The sequence below is a fragment of the Bos javanicus genome, chromosome 23 (assembly GCF_032452875.1).
Source record: "Bos javanicus breed banteng chromosome 23, ARS-OSU_banteng_1.0, whole genome shotgun sequence".
NCBI lineage: Eukaryota > Metazoa > Chordata > Mammalia > Artiodactyla > Bovidae > Bos > Bos javanicus.
This window is the reverse complement of record NC_083890.1, coordinates 9,938,099-9,961,139: the sequence shown is the minus strand read 5'-3', so window position 1 is coordinate 9,961,139 and position 23,041 is coordinate 9,938,099. Positions and strand designations below refer to the sequence as shown.

The 23,041-nt window shown below is 44.2% G+C and overlaps 1 protein-coding gene and 1 non-coding gene across 10 annotated transcripts in view; both read left to right on the top strand.

Annotated features, from left to right (window-relative positions):
• SLC26A8 (solute carrier family 26 member 8) overlaps positions 1 to 22,785 on the top strand; it is a 91,076-nt gene extending 68,291 nt beyond the window's left edge. For 5 of the 9 annotated variants that reach the window (XM_061397989.1, XM_061397988.1, XM_061397987.1 and 2 more), the window contains 9 exons: positions 5,407 to 5,502; positions 6,808 to 6,914; positions 6,996 to 7,065; positions 7,465 to 7,557; positions 7,663 to 7,794; positions 13,428 to 13,793; positions 20,356 to 20,410; positions 20,511 to 20,695; positions 22,001 to 22,785. In XM_061397989.1, coding sequence (XP_061253973.1) covers positions 5,407 to 5,502; positions 6,808 to 6,914; positions 6,996 to 7,065; positions 7,465 to 7,557; positions 7,663 to 7,794; positions 13,428 to 13,793; positions 20,356 to 20,410; positions 20,511 to 20,695; positions 22,001 to 22,420 — 1,524 coding nt within the window. In that variant the 3' untranslated portion in view covers positions 22,421 to 22,785. Of the gene's footprint in view, positions 1 to 5,406; positions 5,503 to 6,807; positions 6,915 to 6,995; positions 7,066 to 7,464; positions 7,558 to 7,662; positions 7,795 to 13,427; positions 13,794 to 20,355; positions 20,411 to 20,510; positions 20,706 to 22,000 lie in introns of all 9 variants that reach the window. The other 4 variants (XM_061397990.1, XM_061397992.1, XM_061397995.1 and 1 more) reach the window with 3 other exon arrangements.
• Positions 3,089 to 3,195, top strand: LOC133237092 (U6 spliceosomal RNA). The gene has a single exon (XR_009733123.1). It is a non-coding gene; the product is annotated as a U6 spliceosomal RNA (small nuclear RNA).
• Positions 22,786 to 23,041: the final 256 nt, after the last annotated feature.

The following is a 23,041-nucleotide window of genomic DNA, read 5'->3' as shown; positions in this document are numbered from 1 at the left end:
TAATAATAAGCGCTCAAGAAACAGTTGTGATTCTTCTCATCCTCATTAATCTTTTTTTTTAAATTGCTTTAGCTATAAAGTAAGCTTTTAGAAGTAAGGATTCAGTTAAATATGACCAAAATAGACTTCAGATGCCAGAACGCCCATTCCCAACACAGGCTTGGAAACTCATTGTGCATTCATGCCATCTGTTTTCCTAAACAGTTTCCAGAAGTCCTTGTTCTGCATTCATGTGAACTCAATCCCCGCACCGCTGCCACCCTGCCTTTTGGTCAGTTCACAACACTAAAAGTTGAGTTTTAATCCTGTATTCAGCTAGAATGCCTCTATGTACTATGTACCATTCCTTCCCTTTGTGTGAAATGAATGATGACTTTACATTTAGAGATGCCAGTTGCATTAATTACTGACTATAATCAATTTGTTCTAAGTTACAGTATAGGTCAATGCCCAGTGTCCATGACTTCTTTTTAAATTTCCTCCGTGTTCCCTTTAGTCATTTTTCGATAGTACTAAGATGGGGAGGTAGGACTTCCCTGGTAGCTCAGTGGTAAAGAATCTGCCTGCAATGCAGGAGACCTGGGTTCAATCACTGGCTTGGGAAGATCCCCTGAAGGAAGGGCATGGCACCCCACTCCAGTACTCTTGCCTGGAGAATCCCATGGACAGAGGAACCTGGCAGGCTACAGTCCATGGGGTCGCACAGAGCTGGACATGACTGAAGCAACTAAGCAGCAGCAGCAAGGGAGGAGGTTCTATTCCTGGTGCAGCAGCTTGGTTACCCACTGATGTAGCAGTCCCTAAGCTGGAGTGGTTGTAAATATTATACCCATCCTTTTAAACATGTTTGGGACTTCCCTGGTGGTCCAGTGGTAAAGAATTCGCCTGCCAAGCAGGAGACGCAGCTTTAATCCCTGGGTCAGGAAGATGCCCTGGAGAAGGAAACGACAACCCACTCCAGCCCAGTATTCTTGCCTGAGAAATCCCATGGACAGAGGAGCCTGGCAAGCTACAGTCCATGGAGTTGCAAAAGAGTTGGACACGACTTGGCAACTAAACAACAATTCCACCTGGTGAATATCACATTTCAGTAGAACAGGACCATCTTAAGGCTGTCGCTGCCTTTGGTTCTTGTGATTCAGGGATCTTGGAAACCAGCCATGCAATATAGGCATGGTGGGTGGGATTAAGCTTGTGTTTACCACACAAGCTGTCCTCTGCTTCCCAGCGGAAGTCCTCTCCAGAATGGAGCTTATGCAGCATCTTTGGAGCTATAACTCTTGGGAGTCTATTTTTGGTGGGACACTCACTAATGTACTTTGGACAGTGATATTTTTCCTTTATAGCCTGAAGAATCAGAATTAAAACAAAAAAAAAATCTCAAATAAAAATCTGTCCGAATTCACTGCCGAGTAGTGATAAAAGTGAGGCTTCCCAGATGGTTCAGTGGCAAAGAATCTCCCTGCCAAGGCAGGAGATGCAGGAGACGTGGGTTCGATCCCTGGGTTCGGAAGATCCCCTGGAGAAGGAGATTGCAACCCACTCTGGTATTCTTGCCTCAAAAATCCCATGGACAGAGGTGGGTTACAGTCCACCTTACAGAGGTGGGTTACAGTGGGGTTCCAAAGAGTCAGACATGACTGAGCACACATGCATACACGCACAGTGATAAAAGCAGGGAAGCCCCTCCTTACTATAAATATGCTGGGGATAGAACAGCCCTTGCTTTCGGCCAACCATGTTCTGGCACGTTATTTTTACATCATCTAGTTAGGATGTTGCTGGGTGAGAAAATGCAAACACAATCTGATCAGTGGAATAACTGAATTTCTATAACCGTGGCTCTCTGAGGATTAGACTAAGAATGATTCCTTCCTATTTTTATTGGATATAATTGCTTTACAATGTTCTGTTAGTTTCTGCAGTATAACATCGTGAATCAGCCATAGGTATACATATGTCCCCTCCCTGTTGAGCTTCCTCTCCCATTCCACCCCTCTACGAAGCACCTATCCCTCCTTCTTTGAATGACTATGGGTAGTTTGTTGCAAAATTCTTGGGAGAGTAATTGGTAGAGCATCCTGGCAAGGATCTCAACTAGTGAGCAAGGGACCCAATATACATTTTTTTTAATGTAATACAAATAGTGTATTCAATATTGTTCCAGTTTTGTGTGGGAAAAAAATACATAGGCTATACCAAAATGTTATCTCTTGTATGATGGAAAATATATATAAATTCAATTCTTCTTTGCACATGAGCATGTTTTATCTTAATATTCAGAAAGGTAAAAATTTTATTGTATATTTCATGAAAAAGATTTGTTTCCCTGTCATACTCCGTGTGTGTGCTCAGTCTTTCAGTCGTGACCAACTCTTTGTGACCCCATGAACTGTAGCCCACCAGGCTCCTCTGTCCATGGAACTCCCCAGGCAAGACTGGAATGGTTGCCATTTCCTCCTCCAGGGAATCTTCCTGACCCAGGTATCAAACTTACGTCTCCAGTGTCTCCTGCATTGGCAGGTGGATTCTTTACCACTGAGATACCTCGGGAGCCCTCATACTTCATACCTCAAGCCAAAAGTCTTGTAAAAACCCTATGAAGTTGAATTTCTTGTCTTTCCTACCACATCTCCCTGCTAATTGCAAAAATTTGAGGAGATTCCTGACTGGTAAGAAGATGAAGCTGGAAAACAAGTAATTTCTGCTGACTTCATTTTTCTTCTTCCCCCCTCTACTGACTTGTTGCATCCAACTGGTTACTGAGTAACCTCAGAAAACCAGAGTAAGCCTGGATCCAAGCCACTTCCGAGAGTGGGATCAGTTCTAATTGGCTAGATGGCTAGGAAAAGGTTGAAAAATGTTTCTTAAAGTATTCTACTTTGAGGCCCTGATGATTTTATACCCCCATGAATATTGATCTTCATTTTCTTATATTTAAGACACTGTCTTTTCACTACAAAAGGAGACCTGCTTACTTTTTAAACTTTGGAAAATTCATAATAGATAAAAATCTATTTTATAGATAGATTGGTCACACACTGAGGTGGCAGTCCCTGAAGCCACAATCACAAATAAACCACTATTAGTGCTCGCTTTGGCAGCACATATACTAAAATTGGAACGATACAGAGAAGATTAGCATGGCCCCTGCGCAAGGATGACACGCAAATTCGTGAAGCGTTCCATATTTTTTTGTATTACTCAGCCATTAAAAAGAATACATTTGAATCAGTTCTAATGAGGTGGATGAAACTGGAGCCTATTATACAGAGTGAAGTAAGCCAGAAGGAAAAATACCAATACAGTATACTAACGCATATATATGGAATTTAGAAAGAGGGTAACAATAACCCTGTGTACGAGACAGCAAAAGAGACACTGATGTATAGAACAGTCTTATGGACTCTGTGGGAGAGGGAGAGGGTGGGAAGATTTGAGAGAATGGCATTGAAACATGTAAACTATCATGTGTGAAACGAGATGCCAGTCCAGGTTCGATGCACAATACTGGATGCTTGGGGCTAGTGCACTAGGACGACCCAGAGGGATGGTATGGGGAGGGAGGAGGGAAGCGGGTTCAGGATGGGGAACACAGGTATACCTGTGGCGGATTCATTTTGATATTTGGCAAAACTAATACAATTATGTAAAGTTTAAAAATAAAATAAAAAAAAAAACTAAAAAACAAAAAAAAACAAAAACAAATAAACCACTATTAACATTTTGGCATATACCTAACCAATAATATTCTCTATGAACAGATAGTATTTACTTTGTATGCTGTTGTTGTTTAGTCACTAAATCGTGTCTGACTCTTTGCAACCCATGAACTGTAGCCCGCCAGGCTCCTCTGTCCATGGGATTTCCCAGACAAGAATATTGGAGTGGGTTGCCATTTCCTTCTACAGGGGATCTTCCCGACCACAAGGATCGAACCCACGTATCCTGCATTGGCAGGCAAATTCTTTACCACTGAGCCACCAGGGAAGCAGCCTTTACTTTGTGTAATTGTGATCTAACTGTACACACAATCTGGTATTCTTGTTCATTTCATATATAACATGATACTCTTACTATCACTTATTAATCAGTTTAAATTAGTTTATCTGAGTTTTTTTTATTATAAATAACACAATAGTGAGCAATTTTGTACATCTGCCCTTTTCTATATTTAGGATAGATTTTTAAGGGGAAAACAAAAGTTCTGTATGAAAGCATATCAATCAATATTTCTTGCTCAGTTTCTTCAGTCATGTCCAAGTCTTTGCGACCCTATGAACTGTGGCCTGCCAGGCTCCTCTGTCCATGGGCTTCTCCAGGCATATACTGGAGTGGGATACCATGCCCTTCTCCAGGGGATCTTCCCAACCCAGGGATCAAATCTGGATATTTTAAGTCTCCTGCATTGACGGGCGGGTTCTTTACCACTAATGCCCCCCTGGGAAGCCCTAGTATTTCTTAATATATGGCCAAATTATTTTTCAAAAGGTCAATACCCATTTTTAATGGAATGTCCTCAGTGTTTTAGATTTGCTAATTTAATTTGATGGACCAAAACAGTGGTGTCTCACTGTTGAAATAATCGTAGTACATCATGATTACGCTTGGGATAAAAAAAACAACACCAAATTGAAACTATTTCAGAATTTCTGTGAGTGGAAATTCTCTTAATTTGTCATCCCGTCTGAGAATGGTTTCTAAGCAACATCAGTCACATAGGTTATGTCAAGCAAACTAGACAAAGCAAAGTCAAATAGGCACAGAATAGGACACATGGCCAAAGGCCCCGGCCTTCCTATGGGTCTTGCCTCATCCTTCCACCAAAAGTGGCCACATGGAAACAGAAGGGACTAGATGATCACGACTTGTGGCTACTCTTCCTCTCACTATCTGTGTAAGTAACCAGTGATCTGACTCTAAAAAGGGCATGTGGGAGCTTCCCTTGTGGTCCAGGGGTTAAAACTTCGCCTTCCAATCCAGGGGGGTTATGAGTTCAATCCCTGGTCGGGGAGCTAAGATTCCACATGTCTTGCAGCTGTAAAAAACCAAAACATAAAACAGAAGCAATACTGTAACAAATTCAATAAAGATTTTAAAAGTGGTCCACATTCAAAAAACTCTAAAATAAAAGGGGCTTTTGAGAGCTGTTACTGGCCAAATGAGTCACATGGCCTTGCTGTGTCTTGTGTGTTTGACAAATTATAAAGGTGAGCAGAGGCAAATGTGGAGAATACCTATTTGATTGGACAGTGAGTGGCAGCACAGACCTGCTATTTGTATGAAATATTAGTGCAGAATACCTCTGTGTGGCAAGGCTGACCAAGTCTCTGTGGTTCCTTTGTGGAAATTTGGAAGCTCTACCCCTGAAGGGAAAATGAAGCAGGGTTTATTTTTTCCCCACAGGCTATAGTGGCTGGTATTGTCCTGAGTAACGTCCTACCCTACCTTGAAGCTGTTTACACCCTACCCAGTCTGTGGAGGCAGAACCAGTATGACTGTGTGAGTGGAGACACACGGGGGAGGTTGGGAAGGACGGAGGGGAAACCTGCAGAGAGAGGAAGAGAACAAACGAAAGTGATCAGCGTGAACCCACCATCTGATGCGTCTCTGCTGTTGCTCAAAAAACGGGAGTCAAGGTTATTTGGTGCACAGAAATACTGAGACCCCATTCCAACTATATGAAGTTGGATAAAACAGAAGTCATTAAGCAGCTGCAGTTACACACAGATCTAATAAAAAGGGTTCATCATACATGGCATATTTGAATGCCTTTTTATCTGGTTAATAGAACTACATTCCAGGAGAGGGGAAACAAATCCTAACAAGAAGAGGGCGTCTTGCCAGGAAGAGTAAATGATGGAGTGCTCCCCTTTTCTCTAGAGAAGAAAACTAGAGGACATATAGGGGAAATAGCAAGAAATGAAAGATAAGGGATGATGATGCAATGACAGGAGAGGGACCTGGAAGAGGAAAGAGATCATTTTTGGATCCAGGTCCCTGAGAAGTCAAGAGGGGAATATGGTCCAGTGTACAGTTAGAGCTTCTGGTCTTTGGAGTGGAGACAGCACTTCCAACAGCCCTGGAGAGAACAAGGGAAGGTTGAGTGCAGAGACTAGCAAATGGCAGGTGGAGTAAACAGTTAAGGGACTTTCAACCCATCTTCTTTAAAAAAAAAATTTTTTTTATTGGGGTATAGTTGCTTCAACGTTGTGCTGGTTTCAGATGTACAGCAAAGTGAGTCAATTATACATAAACATATATCTACTCCTTTAAAAACAATTCTTTCCCCATATACACAGTCGCGTATAAATGTCAGTCCCAACCTTCCAATGTATCCCTCCCCCTCAGCCTACCTTCTTTATGAAAATGAAAGTCAAATCACCTGCTGAGAGATGCAGTAGGTGGTGGGACAGGGGCTTGAAAAGGATATTAAAGATTCCTAATGACTATCATGGGTCTTAAAATAGCAACCAGTAATTTGGTGAGTGTTCTGGGTTGCTTTCCAAACAGTATTTCTAATCTCAATAAATTCTATAAAGCAAATATTGTTAGCCCAGTTTTTCACAAGCGGAAACTGATGTTTTAAGAGAAAACTAAAGAGAGATGTGACCAAGAATGCATAAAAGAATTGCTAGGCAGCCCTGGGGCCCAATCATTTGTGACAGCATCAGTCCACGTGGCTGTGGAATTTGATCTCTAAATCCTAGGTGTTGGGAGAGAAAGAGTAAAGGTGAAGACTTGTGATTTTCTCAGTTCTGCTTGTTGTCATGGTCTCCCTTTCTCCTCCTCCCTCTTTTCCATAAGCTCATTTGGATGGTGACGTTTATGTCTGCAATTTTACTGGGACTGGATATTGGACTAGTTGTTGCAGTAACTTTTGCCTTCTTCATCATCACTGTTCAGTCACACAGGTACTTTGTCTGGGGTGATAGGAGGTGGGCCATGTCAAGGTGAGGCAACTGTGACCTAAAGGCAAATGCATTTCCTTACAGAACTAAGATTCTCCTCCTGGGTCAGATCCCTAACACCAATATTTATAGAAGCTTCCAAGACTATCGGGAGGTAAGAATCCAAATGAGTCCCACTCCTTTGCCCAAAGGATGGGATGGACCAGGCCTGCTGCTTAGTATTTCTACCCAAAAAAAACCAAAAAAAAACTAAGCTCTTTTGTTCCTCTCTGCTGCACTGCAGATACGCATTTACATTTACAAAGTGATGCAGCCAGTTAAGGATAATTTTAAATGTACTTCAGAGGGAGGAGGGCCAAGAAAAAGAGAGGTGTGAAGAAATAAGAGGGGAAAAGAAGAAAGCAGGGGGTGAAAACCAGAGGGAGGAATTTGTTAGTTCTTGATGCTTATAAAGAACACAGATTCTCCAGGATGTTCTAAGGATTTTTTTTCCCCCTTACTCCATAAAAGAGCTGAAAAATTGCCCTCAAGTGTGCGTTTATTTGTCTTGCAGGTTGCAAACATTCCAGGGGTGAAGATCTTCCAGTGCTGCAATGCTATCACATTTGTCAATGTTCACTACCTCAAGCGCAAGGTGTTAGAGGAGGTGAGGGCTGTCCTCTGCTTCTCCCCACCTGCTTCCCTCTCAGTCCCAGAGTGTTCTCCCCTCCCCTACTCAAAACTTGAATTAGACCCAGCATATGTCTTTCAGATTGAAATGGTAAAGATGCCTCTTACAGAAGAGGAAATTTATACCCTGTTCAGTCAAAATGAAGAGGGTGCACAGCGAGGAAAGATCTGTCGGTGTTACTGCAACTGTGATGAACCAGAGCCATCGCCCAGGGTTAGAAACACCTCTTCTTTTCTCCTACATTTTATAAAGAAATGCACTAGTAGAATTTTTTAAAATTATTTATTTGTTTATTTGTATGGTTGCACTGGGTCTTCGTTGCTGTGAGCAGACTTTCTCTAGTTGCAGCACGCGGCTACTCTCCAGCGCACAGGCTTCTCGTTGATTTCCTTTGTTGCGGAGCACAGACTCTAGTGTTCTTGCCTGGAGAATCCCTGGTGGACTACAGTCCATGGTATCGCAAGAGTCGGACACTACTTAGCGACTAAACCACCAACCACCACAGACTTTAGGGTACACGGGCTTCAGCAGATGTGGCGCATGGGCTTCCTGCCCTGTGGCAGGTGGGATCTTCCCAGACCAGTGATCGAACCAGTGACCCCTCCATTGGCAGGCGGATTCTTATCCACTGTACCACCAGGGAAGCCCTACACTAATAGTTTTCTAAAAAAAGAAAGAGAAGAAAATCTAAACCCCTCCAGGGATTTTAACTCATAGATGAACCATGAATAATCAGAAATATCCATTTCTACTCAGAAATGGAGACAGAGGTTCCCTTTCAGGTCAGATCTTGCCCTGAGAGTAGGAGGCGGGAGATGTCTCAAGTTCTGACTCCCTTCTCAACGACCAGTGACTTATATGAGCTCAGAGCAGTCTGCTTGTTGAGATTGTCACTAGTTCCCTGGTTGTCCCTGTTTTCCTTGACTTTAATCTTAGCTCCCTGGCTGTAGATTTCTGGGAACGAGTGATTGAAAGATTGTTTCCTAATTTGCAGCAGGGTCAAGGACAGGGTCAAACTGGCTGGGGTTCCCAAGGGTCTGTCAGGGTCTCCTAATATCACCCTGTGACCAGGGAAATGATGATGTCATGGGGAGGGCGGAGAAGAAGACATGCTTCAGAAGATTATTCTAGTGGCTAAGTTAAAGTGCTCATTCATTTCCAACTCAGACTTGGTCTAAATATTCCTTTTCCCCAGAGCAGGGCTGTTCATTTCCATCTTTGAGGATTTCATGTGTGCCTACACCCTGGAGCGGCAGCTGTATCTACACACACACACACACACACATGCACACACACACATTTCCCATCCCCCTCCTCACATGGGCACCGACAAATACAGAGCATGCACTTGTGTGTGTGTGTGTGTGTGTGTCTGTGATGCAGCATGGACTGTAGCCCATCAGGCTCCTCTGTCCATTGGATTTTCTAGGCAAGAATGGAGGAGGAAATGGCAACCCACTCCAGTGTTCTTGCCTGGAGAATCCCAGGGACAGGGGAGCCTGGTGGGCTGCCAACTATGGGGTCGCACAGAGTCGGACACGACTGAAGTGACTCAGCAGCAGCAGCAGCAGCAGGCAAGAATACTGGAGTGGGTTGCCATTTCCTTCTCCAGGGGATCTTCCCATTCCGGAAATTGAACCCACATCTCCTGCGTCTCCTGCTTTGGCAGGTGGATACTGAGCCACCCGGGGAAGCCCATTCGCATTCCCATACAGCTGAATAGAGCATACTTCTCCTGAGCTCCTGGAAAATACCAACTTCTCTGCCAAGAGGACTAACTCTACTAGTAGAATTAACACTGTCTCTGATTTTTATTTTGCATCCACATTGCACTGAATATGGTAGAGAGTGTTGATAGGGCATCAGAGAATATATTTTAGAGTAGGGTACAATCATCTAGTATTTGTTGGGCTTATACTAGGGTACCCAGAACTATGACACTGTGGAAAAGCAAACCAAATGTTTAGCGGCCTCTGCCCCCAGGTCTTTCTTCTTAATTGTGGTGTAAAGCAGATAACATAACATCCAGCATCTGAACCATTTTTCAGTGTACAGTGCAGTAGTGTTAAATACATTCACCTTGTTGTGCAATCATTACCACCGTATATCTCCAGAATTTTTTCATCTCGAAAAACTGGAACTCTGACCCACTTGGCACTTCCTCTCCTTTCCAGACCCTGGCGACCACCATTAGACTTTCTGCTTCCATGAATTTGACTATTCCAGATACCTCATATAAGTGGAATCATACAGTATTTGTCTTTTTGCAACTGGCTTATTCCATTTAGCATAATGTCCTCAAGGTTCATTTGGGTTGTCCTTTATTCTAAAAGTTTTTCACGGAAAAATCTGAACAGATACAAAAGTAGAAACAAGTATAATGAGCCTCTATGTACCCACCAACCACTTTAAGATATATTACATCATATTCAATCATGTCATCAATACCCCTACCCACCTATAACCCATCAAAATCACAGGGTTATTTTGAAGCAATTCATGGAATTTTAAGTCAACTGAGGGAATTCCCTGGCAGTCCAGTGGTTAGGACTCTGTGCTTTCACTGCTGTGGGCCCAGGTTCAATCCCTGATCAGGGATCTCAGATTCCACAAGCTGTGCTGTCTGGCCAAAAAAAGAAACAAACTGGAGAGACAACACTCTATTAATGTGACATTTAAGGTTATTATTGTATTATATCTGTCCAAAAATATACATTATTTCCCATCTCTGAAATTTAGATGTATCATATAATCAATGGCAATATTATAGTTTAATTTGCAGTGTTTTATTTCTTTCTTGATAGCACAAAAAGTAGTGGTGATGAAAATAGAGTGGTGAAGCACACCATGCAGCATATTGCTATGTTCTAAATTGTGTGTCTATATTCTAACAACTCTGAGACTTCAGGTGAAGAAAGATGGGCATGAACTCAAAAGGGCAGGGAAACATCACTGTAGTAACGGACTTAAGCCGGGCAGGAGAGAGAAAATTGGATTTACGTCAGGTAGGAAAAAAGAGGACTCCCAGTCCATGAATAGGCTTGGGCAGAGACACTGAGGTAAAAGTTAGCATGGGGTTGTCAGAATAGGGGCTTCCACAAAGGCTCAGCAGTAAAGAATCCTCCTGAAATGCAGGAGACATGGGTTCGATCCCTGGGTCAGGAAGATGCCCAAACACTCCAGTTTTTTGGGGTTTTTTTTTTGTTTTTGTTTTTTTGCCTGAAAAATCCCATGGACAAAGCCACCTGGCAGGCTACAGTCCAAAGGATCACAAAGAGTCAGACACGACTGAACTACTGATCACAAGCACATCAGAGTAAGAGGCTTGGCCTGGGCAGTAAGTTCAGGCAGACCCAGAGGGAGCGGATTGTGAAAGCTCTTGAAAGAGTGTAGAGCAGATGGAGAGAAGTGGGGAAGCTCTGGGAGGTTTACTTTTTTAGTATTTATGTTTATGTATTTATTTGGCTGCACTGGGTCTTCATTGCAGCACACGAACTCTTAGTTGCAGCAAGTGGGATCTAGTTCCCTGACCAAGGATTAGAACCCAGGGCCCCTGCATTGGGAGAGTGGAGTCTTAGCCACTGGACCACCCAGGAAGTCCCTCAGAGGTTTATTCTGCCTGGAGAACCTTGAATCTCCCCACCACTGAACCCCACCGTCAGCTGTCCCCCACAAGGCCTGGCCTCAGTGACTGTCAAGACTTGGGGAACATCTCTCTTCTTTGAACTGTAATATTATCACTTGTCCACACCATTTTTAGCAATACAATATATACTATCATGTATTGTTATCTTTACATTTTTCCCTATTTTTAAAGTTTATTTCACAAGCAGCATTATTAGAACAGATTTTTCTTGAAGAAACATCATCCCAACGTATACTTCTGTAGCAAACAAATTCTTCATTTTCCCACATGCCTTCCAGTTCTTGTCCGTATAGGTTGCTGTTTTTGCTCAGTCGCCAAGTTCTGTCCAACTCTTCGAGACCCCATGGACTGCAGCACATCAGGCTTCCATGTTCCTCACCATCTCCTGGAGTTGGCCCAAGTTCATGTCCGTTGCATTTGTGATGCCATCCAACCATCCCATCTTCTGTTGTCCTCTTTTCCTTCTGCCTTCAATCTTTCCAAGCATCAGGGTATTTTTTCCCAATGAGTCAGCTGTTTGCATCAGGTGGGCCAAAGTATTGGAACTTCAGCTTCAGCATCAGTCCTTCCAATGAGTATTCAGGGTTGATTTCCTTTAAGATTTCCTTTATAGGTTTTTACTCATCCTTTAAATGGACATGTGCCCTCTCCCCAGGTAGAATCTGGCTGCCATGACCGCAGAGTCAACATTCACCTCTTTATTACCATTGTATTCCTGAGGCTTGGTTCTGTCCTTAAGCAACGCCAAGGCCCGTTAGGAGGGTAAGAGGCTGCTGCTGCTGCTGCTAAGGCACTTCAGTCGTGTCCGACTCTGTGCGACCCCATAGATGGCAGCCCACCAGGCCCCACCGTCCCTGGGATTCTCCAGGCAAGAACACTGGAGTGGGTTGCCATTTCCTCCTCCAATGCATGAAAGAGAAAAGTGAAAGTGAAGTCGCTCAGTCGTGTTTGGAGTGGAAGGTAAATACAGCCATGCTTTAGGAACTTTTGTCTTCTTGAGGAAGTTTGACAGACAACAGTTTCACTGATAAAAGAAGGAGGGTTGAGAAAAGGGACTGATGGAAGAAATACTGGCTTGGCCAAAAAGTTTGTTCAACTTTTCCATAAGCAGTTATAATCCAATACTTCAAAGTTATAGTAGGTGCTGGAGACTAATTAGAACCCAGGGATGAGGGAAAAGAATAAATCAAAGATGATTTAAAGTCTGGCTCACTAGGACACGGAGAAGGCAATGGCACCCCACTCCAGTACTCTTGCCTGGAAAATCCCATGGACAGAGGAGCCTGGTGGGCTGCAGTCCATGGGGTCACTAAGAGTCGGACGTGACTGAGTGACTTCGCTTTCACTTTTCACTTTCATGCATTGGAGAAGGAAATGGCAACCCACTCCAGTGTTCTTGCCTGGAGAGTCCCAGGGACGGCGGAGCCTGGTGGGCTGCCGTCTCTCGGGTCACACAGAGTCGGACACGACTGAAGTGACTTAGCATCACTAGGACAATGATAATGTCGCTGATGCATGTGGGGGAAGTTGGTGGGGGGGGAGGGGGATGCTGTGAGTGGTGAGGATCAGGGAAGATGAATGTGGCTTTATATACATTGTTGTTTAGTAGCTTATGTCTGAATCTTGTGACCCCATAGATTGTCCCCATCATGCTCCTCTGTCCATGGGATTTCCCAGGCAAGAATACCGGAGTGGGTAGCCATTCCCTTCTCCAGGGGATCTTCCCAAGCCAGGGATCGAACTTGCATCTCCTGCTTGGCAGGAAGATTCTTTACCACTAAGCCACCAGGAAAGCCCATGCGTAAACAGATGGCTAATGGGAAGCTGCTGGATAGCACAGGGAGCTCAACACTGTGCTGTTTGACAACCTAGAGGGATGGGATGGACTGAGGGAGGGAGATTCAAGAGGGAGGGGATGTGTATACTACTTGTGGCTGATTCACGTTGTTGTATGGAAGAAGCCAATATAATATTGTCAAGCAATTATCCTCCAATTAAGAGAAAGATCAATATGGTTTTAGTCACAAGCTAGAAGTGACAATGAAATATCTAAGGAGAAAGGTATAGTGCGTGGTCTGTGTTTTCTAAGAGTTTTCCAAGAGCAAGGGAAGTGAATTAGTAGATAGAAACAGCATAGTTGCAAATACTTCCAGCCTTATTGGAGTCTTATCATAGTCCTCCCCTAACTCTGTTGTCCCAGGTTATTTACACAGAACGATATGAAGTTCAACGGGGCCGAGAGTCCTCCTTCATTAACCTGGTCCGCTGCTCACGTTTTGAGAGCATGAACACAGCCCAAACTATGTCTGAAGACCAAGTACCGTACATAATATCTTCCTCATCTCAGAGAAACCCAAACTATGAGGAGGTGGAGAAAGTTTGGCTTTCTGATGACCCCTCCAGGAGCATGACGATCACACTCCCTGAGGCTTCTGATACTCAGGTCAGGGCTACAAAACTCCTGCCTTACTCGACTTCAACTATTCTACCCAGCATCCACACCATCATCTTGGACTTCTCCATGGTACATCTTGTGGACGCACGGGCTTTGGTTGTATTAAGACAGGTAAGTACTAAGGAGGTGTTCACAAGAGCTCTGATCCCTGACTGAGTCCTGTTAGTCACTGATCAGCCGCTCTGTGACTCCTAGGCCACTAGAAACTTGCATACCAAAGACAGTTTAAGGTCAACCAGAATAAAAAGAAAATGAAGCAACTCTGATTTACTAAACAAGGGTTGGTTCCCTAAGCATGGCATGTTGTTTCTCAAGGACTAAAAATCAGAAAACTCTTAACACCATTGAAACAACGATCTGTGCCATGCCCAGCAACTCCCGGCACATCCTGGGAGTTAGCTACAAAAAATTTCAAGGAATAGGTTCAAATGCTACAGAAAAGAGTTCACACAGAATTCTCTACTATTCAGCTGCTCTAAAAGTACTCAGGAGGTTTGAAGAAGTTGTGATGAAGTGGCACATCAAGTGTGAGGTTGCCCAGTCCAGTACCCAAGTCCAGACCCATAAGAATCTTCCCCGGTTCCCTCTTCATTGCCTGCCTCTTTGGGTGAAAAAGGCAGGAAAGATTTTTCCTTCAAAAGCAGTGTTCCCTGAGTCCTGATTTCTCTCCCACCGTCTCGTTTCTCAGACAGTTTTCATTTCTCTCGTTCTTGTACAAATACGGACAGTTTAGGGGCACAACCAACCATACTGTTTTTATTGTTTAATGTCTCATAAGCACAAAATGGGCTTTCCTGGTTGCTCAGATGGTGAACAATCCACCTGCAGTGTAGGATACCTGGGTTTGATCCCTGGGTTGGGAAGATCCGCTGGAAAAGGGCATGGCCACCCACTCTTCTTGCCTGGAGGATCCCCATGGATAGAGGAGCCTGTGGGCTACAGTCCACGGGGTCTCAAAGAGTCAGACACAACTGAACAACTAAGCACAGCACACAGCAAGCACAAAATAGTGCTGTGGGAAGCTGCTAGTGGGAACCTGCCAATAAAGCACAGGGAGCTCAGCTCCGTGCTCCGTCATGACCTAGAGGGTGGGTGCAGGGAGAGTAGAAGGGAGGTCCAAGAGAGAGGGGATGTATTATACATATAGCTGATTCACTTCATTGTACAGCAGAAACTAATGCAACATTGTAAAGCAATCAAATTCCAATTTTAAAATCTCATAAGTATCTTTTTCTCAGGCAGCTTTTCTCTTTTCTTTCTCTCTCGCTATTGCTCCTGCTGGCTCAGTTTCACATATCCTGAATCCACTCGCTTCCCAGCTCTGACTGCACCCACCTTTTTTTTTTTTCTTTGAGAGCTGCTCCTTCAGCTGACTTTCCTTCTTTTATGCTCAAATTCTATGTAACAAAATATTTATAAATATTTTATCCTATTTCTTATTCCCAAGCAAGTATGATTCTGTTTTAAGTGAATCCAGCTCCTCTTTGGTCTAAGGCAATAGGAAGCTTGTCATAGCAGAAAGTGGTCTGTGGATGTGTGCTCTATCCTGGCTTGACTGCCACCCCCTGTCCACTGGACCCAAGGTAACTTATTAAATTGTATTGGGTCTTGGTTTCCTCATCTATGAAATGAGAGGCTGAGAAGAGGTTTACATTAAGAGTTTTCCCGTCCATGAGACCCTCTCCCTTCCACCGCCCCCCCCCAACTCCATTTGTAGACTCAGATATACTTGATTATATCTTATCTTTGGGACTGCCCCATTTTCAGTTCAGTTCAGCCGCTCAGTCGTGTCCGACTCTTTGCGACCCCATGAATCGCAGCACGCCAGGCCTCCCTGTCCATCACCAACTCCCGGAGTTCACCCAGACTCACGACCATTGAGTCAGTGATGCCATCCAGCCATCTCATCCTCTGTCATCCCCTTCTCCTCTTGCCCCCAATCCCTCCCAGCATCAGAGTCTTTTCCAATGAGTCAACTCTTTGCATGAGGTAGCCAAGTACTGGAGTTTCAGCTTTAGCATCATTCCTTCCAAAGAAATCCCAGGGCTGATCTCCTTCAGAATGGACTGGTTGGATCTCCTTGCAGTCCAAGGGACTCTCAAGAGTCTTCTCCAACACAACAGTTCAAAAGCATCAATTCTTTGGCGCTCAGTTTTCTTCACAGTCCAACTCTCACATCCATACATGACCACTGGAAAAACCATAGCCTTGACTAGACAGACCTTTGTTGGCAAAGTAATGTCTCTGCTTTTGAATATGCTATCTAGGTTGGTCATAATTTTCCTTCCAAGGAGTAAGCATCTTTTAATTTCATGGCTGTAGTCACAATCTGCAGTGATTTTGGAGCCCCCAAAATAAAGTCTGACACTGTTTCCACTGTTTCCCCATCTATTTCCCATGAAGTGATGGGACCGGATGCCATGATCTTCATTTTCTGAATGTTGAGCTTTAAGCAAACTTTTTCACTCTCCACTTTCACTTTCATCAAGAGGCTTTTGAGTTCCTCTTCACTTTCTGCCATAAGGGTGGTGTCATCTGCATATCTGAGGTTATTGATATTTCTCCTGGAAATCTTGATTCCAGCTTGTGTTTCTTCCAGTCCAGTGTTTCTCATGATGTACTCTGCATATAAGTTAAATAAGCAGGGTGACAATATACAGCCTTGACGGACTCCTTTTCCTATTTGGAACCAGTCTGTTGTTCCATGTCCAGTTCTAACTGTTGCTTCCTGACCTGCGTACACATTTCTCAAGAGGCAGATCAGGTGGTCTGGTATTCCCATCTCTTTCAGAATTTTCCACAGTTTATTGTGATCCACACAGTCAAAGGCTTTGGCATAGTCAATAAAGCAGAAATAGATGTTTTTCTGGAACTCTCTTGCTTTTTCCATGATCCAGTGGATGTTGGCAATTTGATCTCTGGTTCCTCTGCCTTTTCTAAAACCAGCCTGAACATCAGGAAGTTCACAGTTCATGTATTGCTGAAGCCTGGCTTGGAGAATTTTGAGCATTACTTTACTAGCGTGTGAGATGAGGGCAATTGTGCGGTAGTTTGAGCATTCTTTGGCATTGCCTTTCTTTGGGATTGGAATGAAAACTGACCTTTTCCAGTCCTGTGGCCACTGCTGAGTTTTCCAAATTTGCTGGCATATCGAGTGCAGCACTTTCACAGCATCATCTTTCAGGATTTGAAATAGCTCAACTGGAATTCCATCACCTCCACTAGCTTTGTTCTTAGTGATGCTTTCTAAGGCCCACTTGACTTCACATTCCAGGATGTCTGGCTCTAGGTCAGTGATCACACCATCGTGATTATCTGGGTCATGAAGATCTTTTTTGTACAGTTCTTCTGTGTATTCTTGCCATCTCTTCTTAATATCTTCTGCTTCTGTTAGGTCCATACCATTTCTGTCCTTTATCGAGCCCATCTTTGCATGAAATGTTCCCTTGGTATCTCTAATTTTCTTGAAGAGATCTCTAGTCTTTCCCATTCTGTTGTTTTCCTCTATTTCTTTGCATTGATCACTGAGGAAGGCTTTCTTATCTCTTCTTGCTATTCTTTGGAACTCTGCATTCAGATGCTTATATCTTTCCTTTTCTCCTTTGCTTTTTGCTTCTCTTCTTTTCACAGCTATTTGTAAGGCTTCCCCAGACAGCCATTTTGCTTTTTGCATTTCTTTTCCATGGGGATGGTCCTGATCCCTGTCTCCTGTACAATGTCATGAACCTCAGTCCATAGTTCATCAGGCACTCTATCTATCAGATCTAGGCCCTTAAATCTATTTCTCACTCCCACTGTATAATCATAAGGGATTTGATTTAGGTCATACCTGAATGGTCTAGTGGCTTTCCCTACTTTCTTCAATTTAAGTCTGAATTTGGCAGTAAGGAGTTCATGATGTGAGCCACAGTCCACTCCTGGTCTTGTTTTTGCTGACTGTGTAGAGCTTCTCCATCTTTGGCTGCAAAGAATATAATCAATCTGATTTCAGTGTTGACCATCTGGTGATGTCCATGTGTAGAGTCTTCTCTTGTGTTGTTGGAAGAGGGTGTTTGCTATGACCAGTGCATTTTCTTGGCAAAACTCTATTAGTCTTTGCCCTGCTTCATTCCGTATTCCAAGGCCAAATTTGCCTGTTACTCCAGGTGTTTCTTGACTTCCTACTTTTGCATTCTAGTCCCCTATAATGAAAAGGACATCTTTTTTGGGTGTTAGTTCTAAAACGTCTTGTAGGTCTTCATAGAACCATTCAACTTCAGCTTCTTCAGCGTTACTGAAGAAGCTTAGACTTGGATTACTGTGATATTGAATGGTTTGCCTTGGAAAAGAAGAGAGATCATTCTGTCGTTTTTGAGGTTATAGTAAATTTGGGCTGTGTTCTCTTCTCCCACTGTTACACTGTAGTTGTAACTTTAGATTTCATTGACCTTACATTATTGAATGTCTCTTACGTGCCAGACTGAGCTGAGCACATTTATATACACTGTTTCATTTAGTTCTCACAACAGCCCTGAGAGACAAGCTATATTTCCCCCTAAGAGTCCTGGGCTCACAGCCAGGAAGGGACCGTCCAGCGCTGGAACTTAAAGCCTCTGACTTGATATCACTCTTCCCCCTGTTCTGTAGCTGTGCCATCCTCTCCTCCCCCCCTCTCTCGTCTTTCATTTTTGTGGAGGCACCATATGGTCTGGTCCTTGGCATGACCCTTCCACACCTGGCCTATGTTGATGACTCTCTGCCCCAGGTCTCGTCAGGCACCTTAACTCTGCAGCTGTCAGAGACTCACCGTGCACTCTCACACTTTAAAAAATTGCAAGTTACTCCCCAGAGGTCTGACCCTGTGTTTGTTTCTGGTTTGGTTTGTAGCTTTTTAGTCAGGGCATTTGAGAGGAGTGATTTCTTTGATGGTAGCATCACCAAGGAGAAGGCAATGGCACCCCACTCCAGTACTCTTGCCTGGAAAATCCCATGGACGGAGGAGCCTGGTAGGCTGCAGTCGCTGGGGTCACTAAGAGTCGGACACAACTGAGGGACTTCACTTTCACTTTTCACTTTCATGCATTGGAGAAGGAAATGGCAACCCACTCCAGTGTTCTTGCCTGGAGAATCCCAGGGACGGGGGAGCCTGGTGGGCTGCCATGTATGGAGTTGCACAGAGTCGGACACGACTGAAGCGACTTAGCAGCAGCAGCAGCAGCAGCATCACCAAGGCCCAGCCGTTCTTTGTCCTCCCTAACTCTGTGCTGTTTGTTTTGCTCTATACTGCTTTGTTGGAGGAAATCATCGCTTTGTTTACTTCATAATTGATAACTAAAACTCCTTAGGAAAAATCCCAGTGGTTGATCTTATTAGAGATAATTACTCCATTCAAGCTCCTTTTTTAAAAAACTTTTATTTATTTGTTCACTTTTGGCTGCACTGAGTCCTCACTGCTGAGCGTAAGCTTTCTTCAGTTGTGGTGAGTAGGGGCTACTCTTTATTGAGGTGCAAGGGCCGCAACAAGTGCAAAGAACTTTCAGTGCTGGAACTTAAAAGCCATTGCAGTGGCTTTTCTCGTTGCAGAGCATGGATGGGCTCTAGGCGCATGGGCTTCAGTAGTTGCGGCTCACAGGCTCCGGAGCTTGGGTTCAGTACTTGGGGCACATGGGCTTAGTTGCCCCACAGCACGTAGGATCTTCCTGAACCAAGGATCAAACCCATGTCCCCTGCATTGCAAGGCAGATTCTTAATCACTGGATCACCAGGGAATTCCTCAGCTACATTCATGAGATTTGAATCTCCCACTGCTTGTCATCTAGAGTCTGTCTATGGTGGCTCTTTACCAAATCACTTTGTGATTTACCATTTGATCAAGAATGACTTTCTTATTTCTTCCTGGTAGTGAAAGAAGTAGAGTCTTGTCTATTTTGTTTCTTTTGACACTTCAACTTAGGCCCCAGGGTTAGAACCTGTTGAGTCTTAGAGTATTAAGGTTCGTGGTGACTTGTTTTGAGTTGAACATTAAGATTTATAGTCCCAGAGCATATGAATGTGTGTATGTATGTGTGTGTTTGTGTGTGTGCATAGGCTGAAATATATACTTGAGGTCAGTATTTGATGTTTATTAATCTGAAGTTAAGTATCTGATGTTTTATTAAATTCAAATACAGGTTTGCAGAGCAGTTCTGAATATGACCCTGAGGGTCCCTGAATACCACTCCCAACTGCGTCGCTTGACCATCTCTGGGCCAGAACTTGCCACCTCTGTCCAGTGCACTCCAGAGAGAAGGGAGTCACGTGCAAACACTAAGCAATAATACCAAGTTGTGGTTGTTTGTGAGGACCATCCAGTGTGTCCCTGTCACGCCTGTGCCCATGTCTAGCCTAGCACCATCTTCACTTGAACACTGTCTCTTTATGTGAACTGTTTCCCCACTTCAGATCACGGACAACCCTCCCTCTCACTCCCCACCCTGCACGAGATCATCTGATTCTCTTCTGTGTTCCTGGCATTTTGGCATTTCCTGGCCTATAGCAGTTTGCTCATCAGATGTTTACAGAGCTGAATGGGTATGAGGTACATATACCCCAGACAAGTGAATGACCAAAGAGTTTGGAAAATTCAGCGAATTCAAAGGCCCTGTCCTCTCCTGAGTGTGAAGACCTCTATCACTGCTTTACTCTCTCCCCACAGATGTTCAGCGCTTTCCAAAACGCCAACATCTTGGTGCTCATTGCAGGGTGTCACTGTGAGTATCCCTCCTCCCAGGCAGAGGGCTGCGTTTTGAATCCTGGGTCCTCTCCTCCCCAGGTGTCTGACCCTGTGTATGTTCCTGGTTTGGTTTGTAGCTTTTGTGGTCAGGTCTCTTGAGAAGAATGATTTCTTTGACGCTGGCATCACTAAGGCCCAGCTGTTCCTCACCCTCCACGATGCTGTGCTATTTGCTTTGTCAAGGAAGTTGCCAGAGTCCTCCGAGTTAAGTGTGGACGAATCAGAGACCGTCATACAGGAAACCTTCTCAGAGACAGACAAGGTTGGATGATGTGAGGCAACGGGAGTTGGGGGGAGGTAGGGGGAATGTCTAATTAGAGAGAGATGAGCAGTGTGCAGGGCAGGTTTGAGTGTGGCTGTCCCAGAATGTGAGATGCTGGAGGGTTCCCTTACCAATTGGTAAAGAGCAGTCAACCTGGTCCCCAGGTTCCCACACTGCCATGACATCTGCATGTCATTCAGGATCCTTTCCCAACCGCAGAAGGGTTACCCCACCCAGAAGGGGCCTCGAGAATCCTTTCACAGCAAGCTCGGTTACTGCCAGTGCCTTACTGGTTAACACCTATTTTAAATATCTCCCTTAGCTATGCCCCTACCCTACCCTTGGGATGAATAATAAAACTGACAAACTTCCAGACGTAAAGATCTGTCAGTCTATTTATGACTAGAGCAAAAGGTAGGGATTATGGACAGATGCAAAGCTGAAGAAGACGGCAAGGGTCCAGGTCATGAAGGGCCTTACACGCAGTGCCAGGGATTATACTAAGTCCCCTACATACAAATGAGTTCTGCTCCCAGAGTGCGTTCATAAGTCCAACAAAGCTAGCCTAGGTACCCAAGTAACACAATTGGCTGTATAGTACTGTACTGTAATAGGTTTATAATACTTTCCACACAAATAACACATAAAAACAAACACAAAAAAATAAACATTTCAAGTCTTACAGTACCTTGCAAAGTACAATAGTACAGGACAACAGCTGGCATCCAGGGGCTGGCATCGAGTGAACAGGTAAGAAGAGTTACTGACTGGAGGCAGGGAAAAGAGGTGGGAGATGGTAGAGCTGAAGGATCGTCAGCAATAGGAGATGGAGGGCAAGCTGCAATGTCACTCACGCCTAACATTGACAGGCAGAGGTTCTGGTTCCTTGCTGGAACCAGATGCGCGTTCACATCTTTGGAAGCTCGAAACTTGAAGGTTTGTATGTAGGGGACATACTATACATTAGGGGGTTGGAAAGACAAGTAAAATCAAGAAGACAAGACATTCGGGAATGCTGACAAGACCACAGTTGTTTAACTGGATGATCATGAAATCCAGGCTGGCTTAGAAAAACTAGAGAAGTTGGAGGTTATGGATTAATGGAGCCTGAAGCATAGTAAGTAACTGGGAAACTAGAGAGTGCCAAGAAGATGAAAAGCAAATTTAGGCCAGAAATATTTTCTACTTTGCCAGGAACCCGTGCTTTCTGGTACATTAAGTCCTACTATATTCTGAAATTCCTTGACTGTTCAAAAATTAAATGTACTTGGGAAGTTTTAACCCATCTAACTGTGTGTATTTCAGAAAGAAGAATCAAGACATAAAACAAACAGAAGTCTTATAGAAGCCCCCAGAAGTAAAAGTCCAGGCTTCTCCTTACTCCCAGACCCAGAGATGGAGGAGGAATCAGACTTGGATCTATATTCCACGATACAGATGTCTAAAGACCATGGGCTGGATCTGGACCTAGACCTGGATCGTGAGGTGGAGCCTGAGTCAGAGCTGGAGCCTGAATCCGAGCTGGATCAAGAGACAGAGCTCGAGCCTGAGCCAGAGGCCAGTCCCAAGCCGAATAGGCAGAAGTACTGGTCTCTGTTTAGGGCTATAATTCCCAGATCCCCAACTCAGACTCAGGCTAGGACACAGTCAGTAGACAGGAGACATCAAAATGTGAAACCATATACATCCAAGGCTGACACCAGTGAGGATGCCTTGGAGATCTAGGAGTAAGGCATCACATTTCCTTGGCAAATCCTCCCCACCCAAACAGGGCCACTTGGCCCGGAGATGCAGGTTACTTACAAACTAGCAGTACTTGCTTGGTGACTCCTCCACCTGCTGGCCTCCTTCCGTGCTCAGCACTGGGATCGCACTCCCAGATCACAATGCTAACCAACCAAGAATTATCTCTGAATTCCTTATCCAGGCTCACTTCATCTCATCTTCACCAGAGGTTCTACTGAGGACTTCCTTCTTCATACCCCTCACCCTTGAGATTTTTTTTCAGACCACCTCTAACTTATTCCCCTCATCTCTGTTCCCCTTCCTCCAAAGAGATGAGGCTCAAATAAAATACATAACTCTAGTTATATCTTGACCCTTCCTGCATCTTCTCTCTTCTCTGAATTCTATATGCTGAAGAAAATGTCAGGGGGAAGAAATTCCAGAAGTAGGTAGACGGGAAGAAAGGAGCAATAGAAAGAAAAACTGCGTAGCATCTGTACTTTATATGTAAGTTATCTCCACTGTGGCTTCCCTGGTGGCTGAGATGTGAAAGAATCCACCTGCAATGCAGGAGACTCAGGTTCTAATCCCTGGGTTGGGAAGATCCCTTGGAGTAGGAAA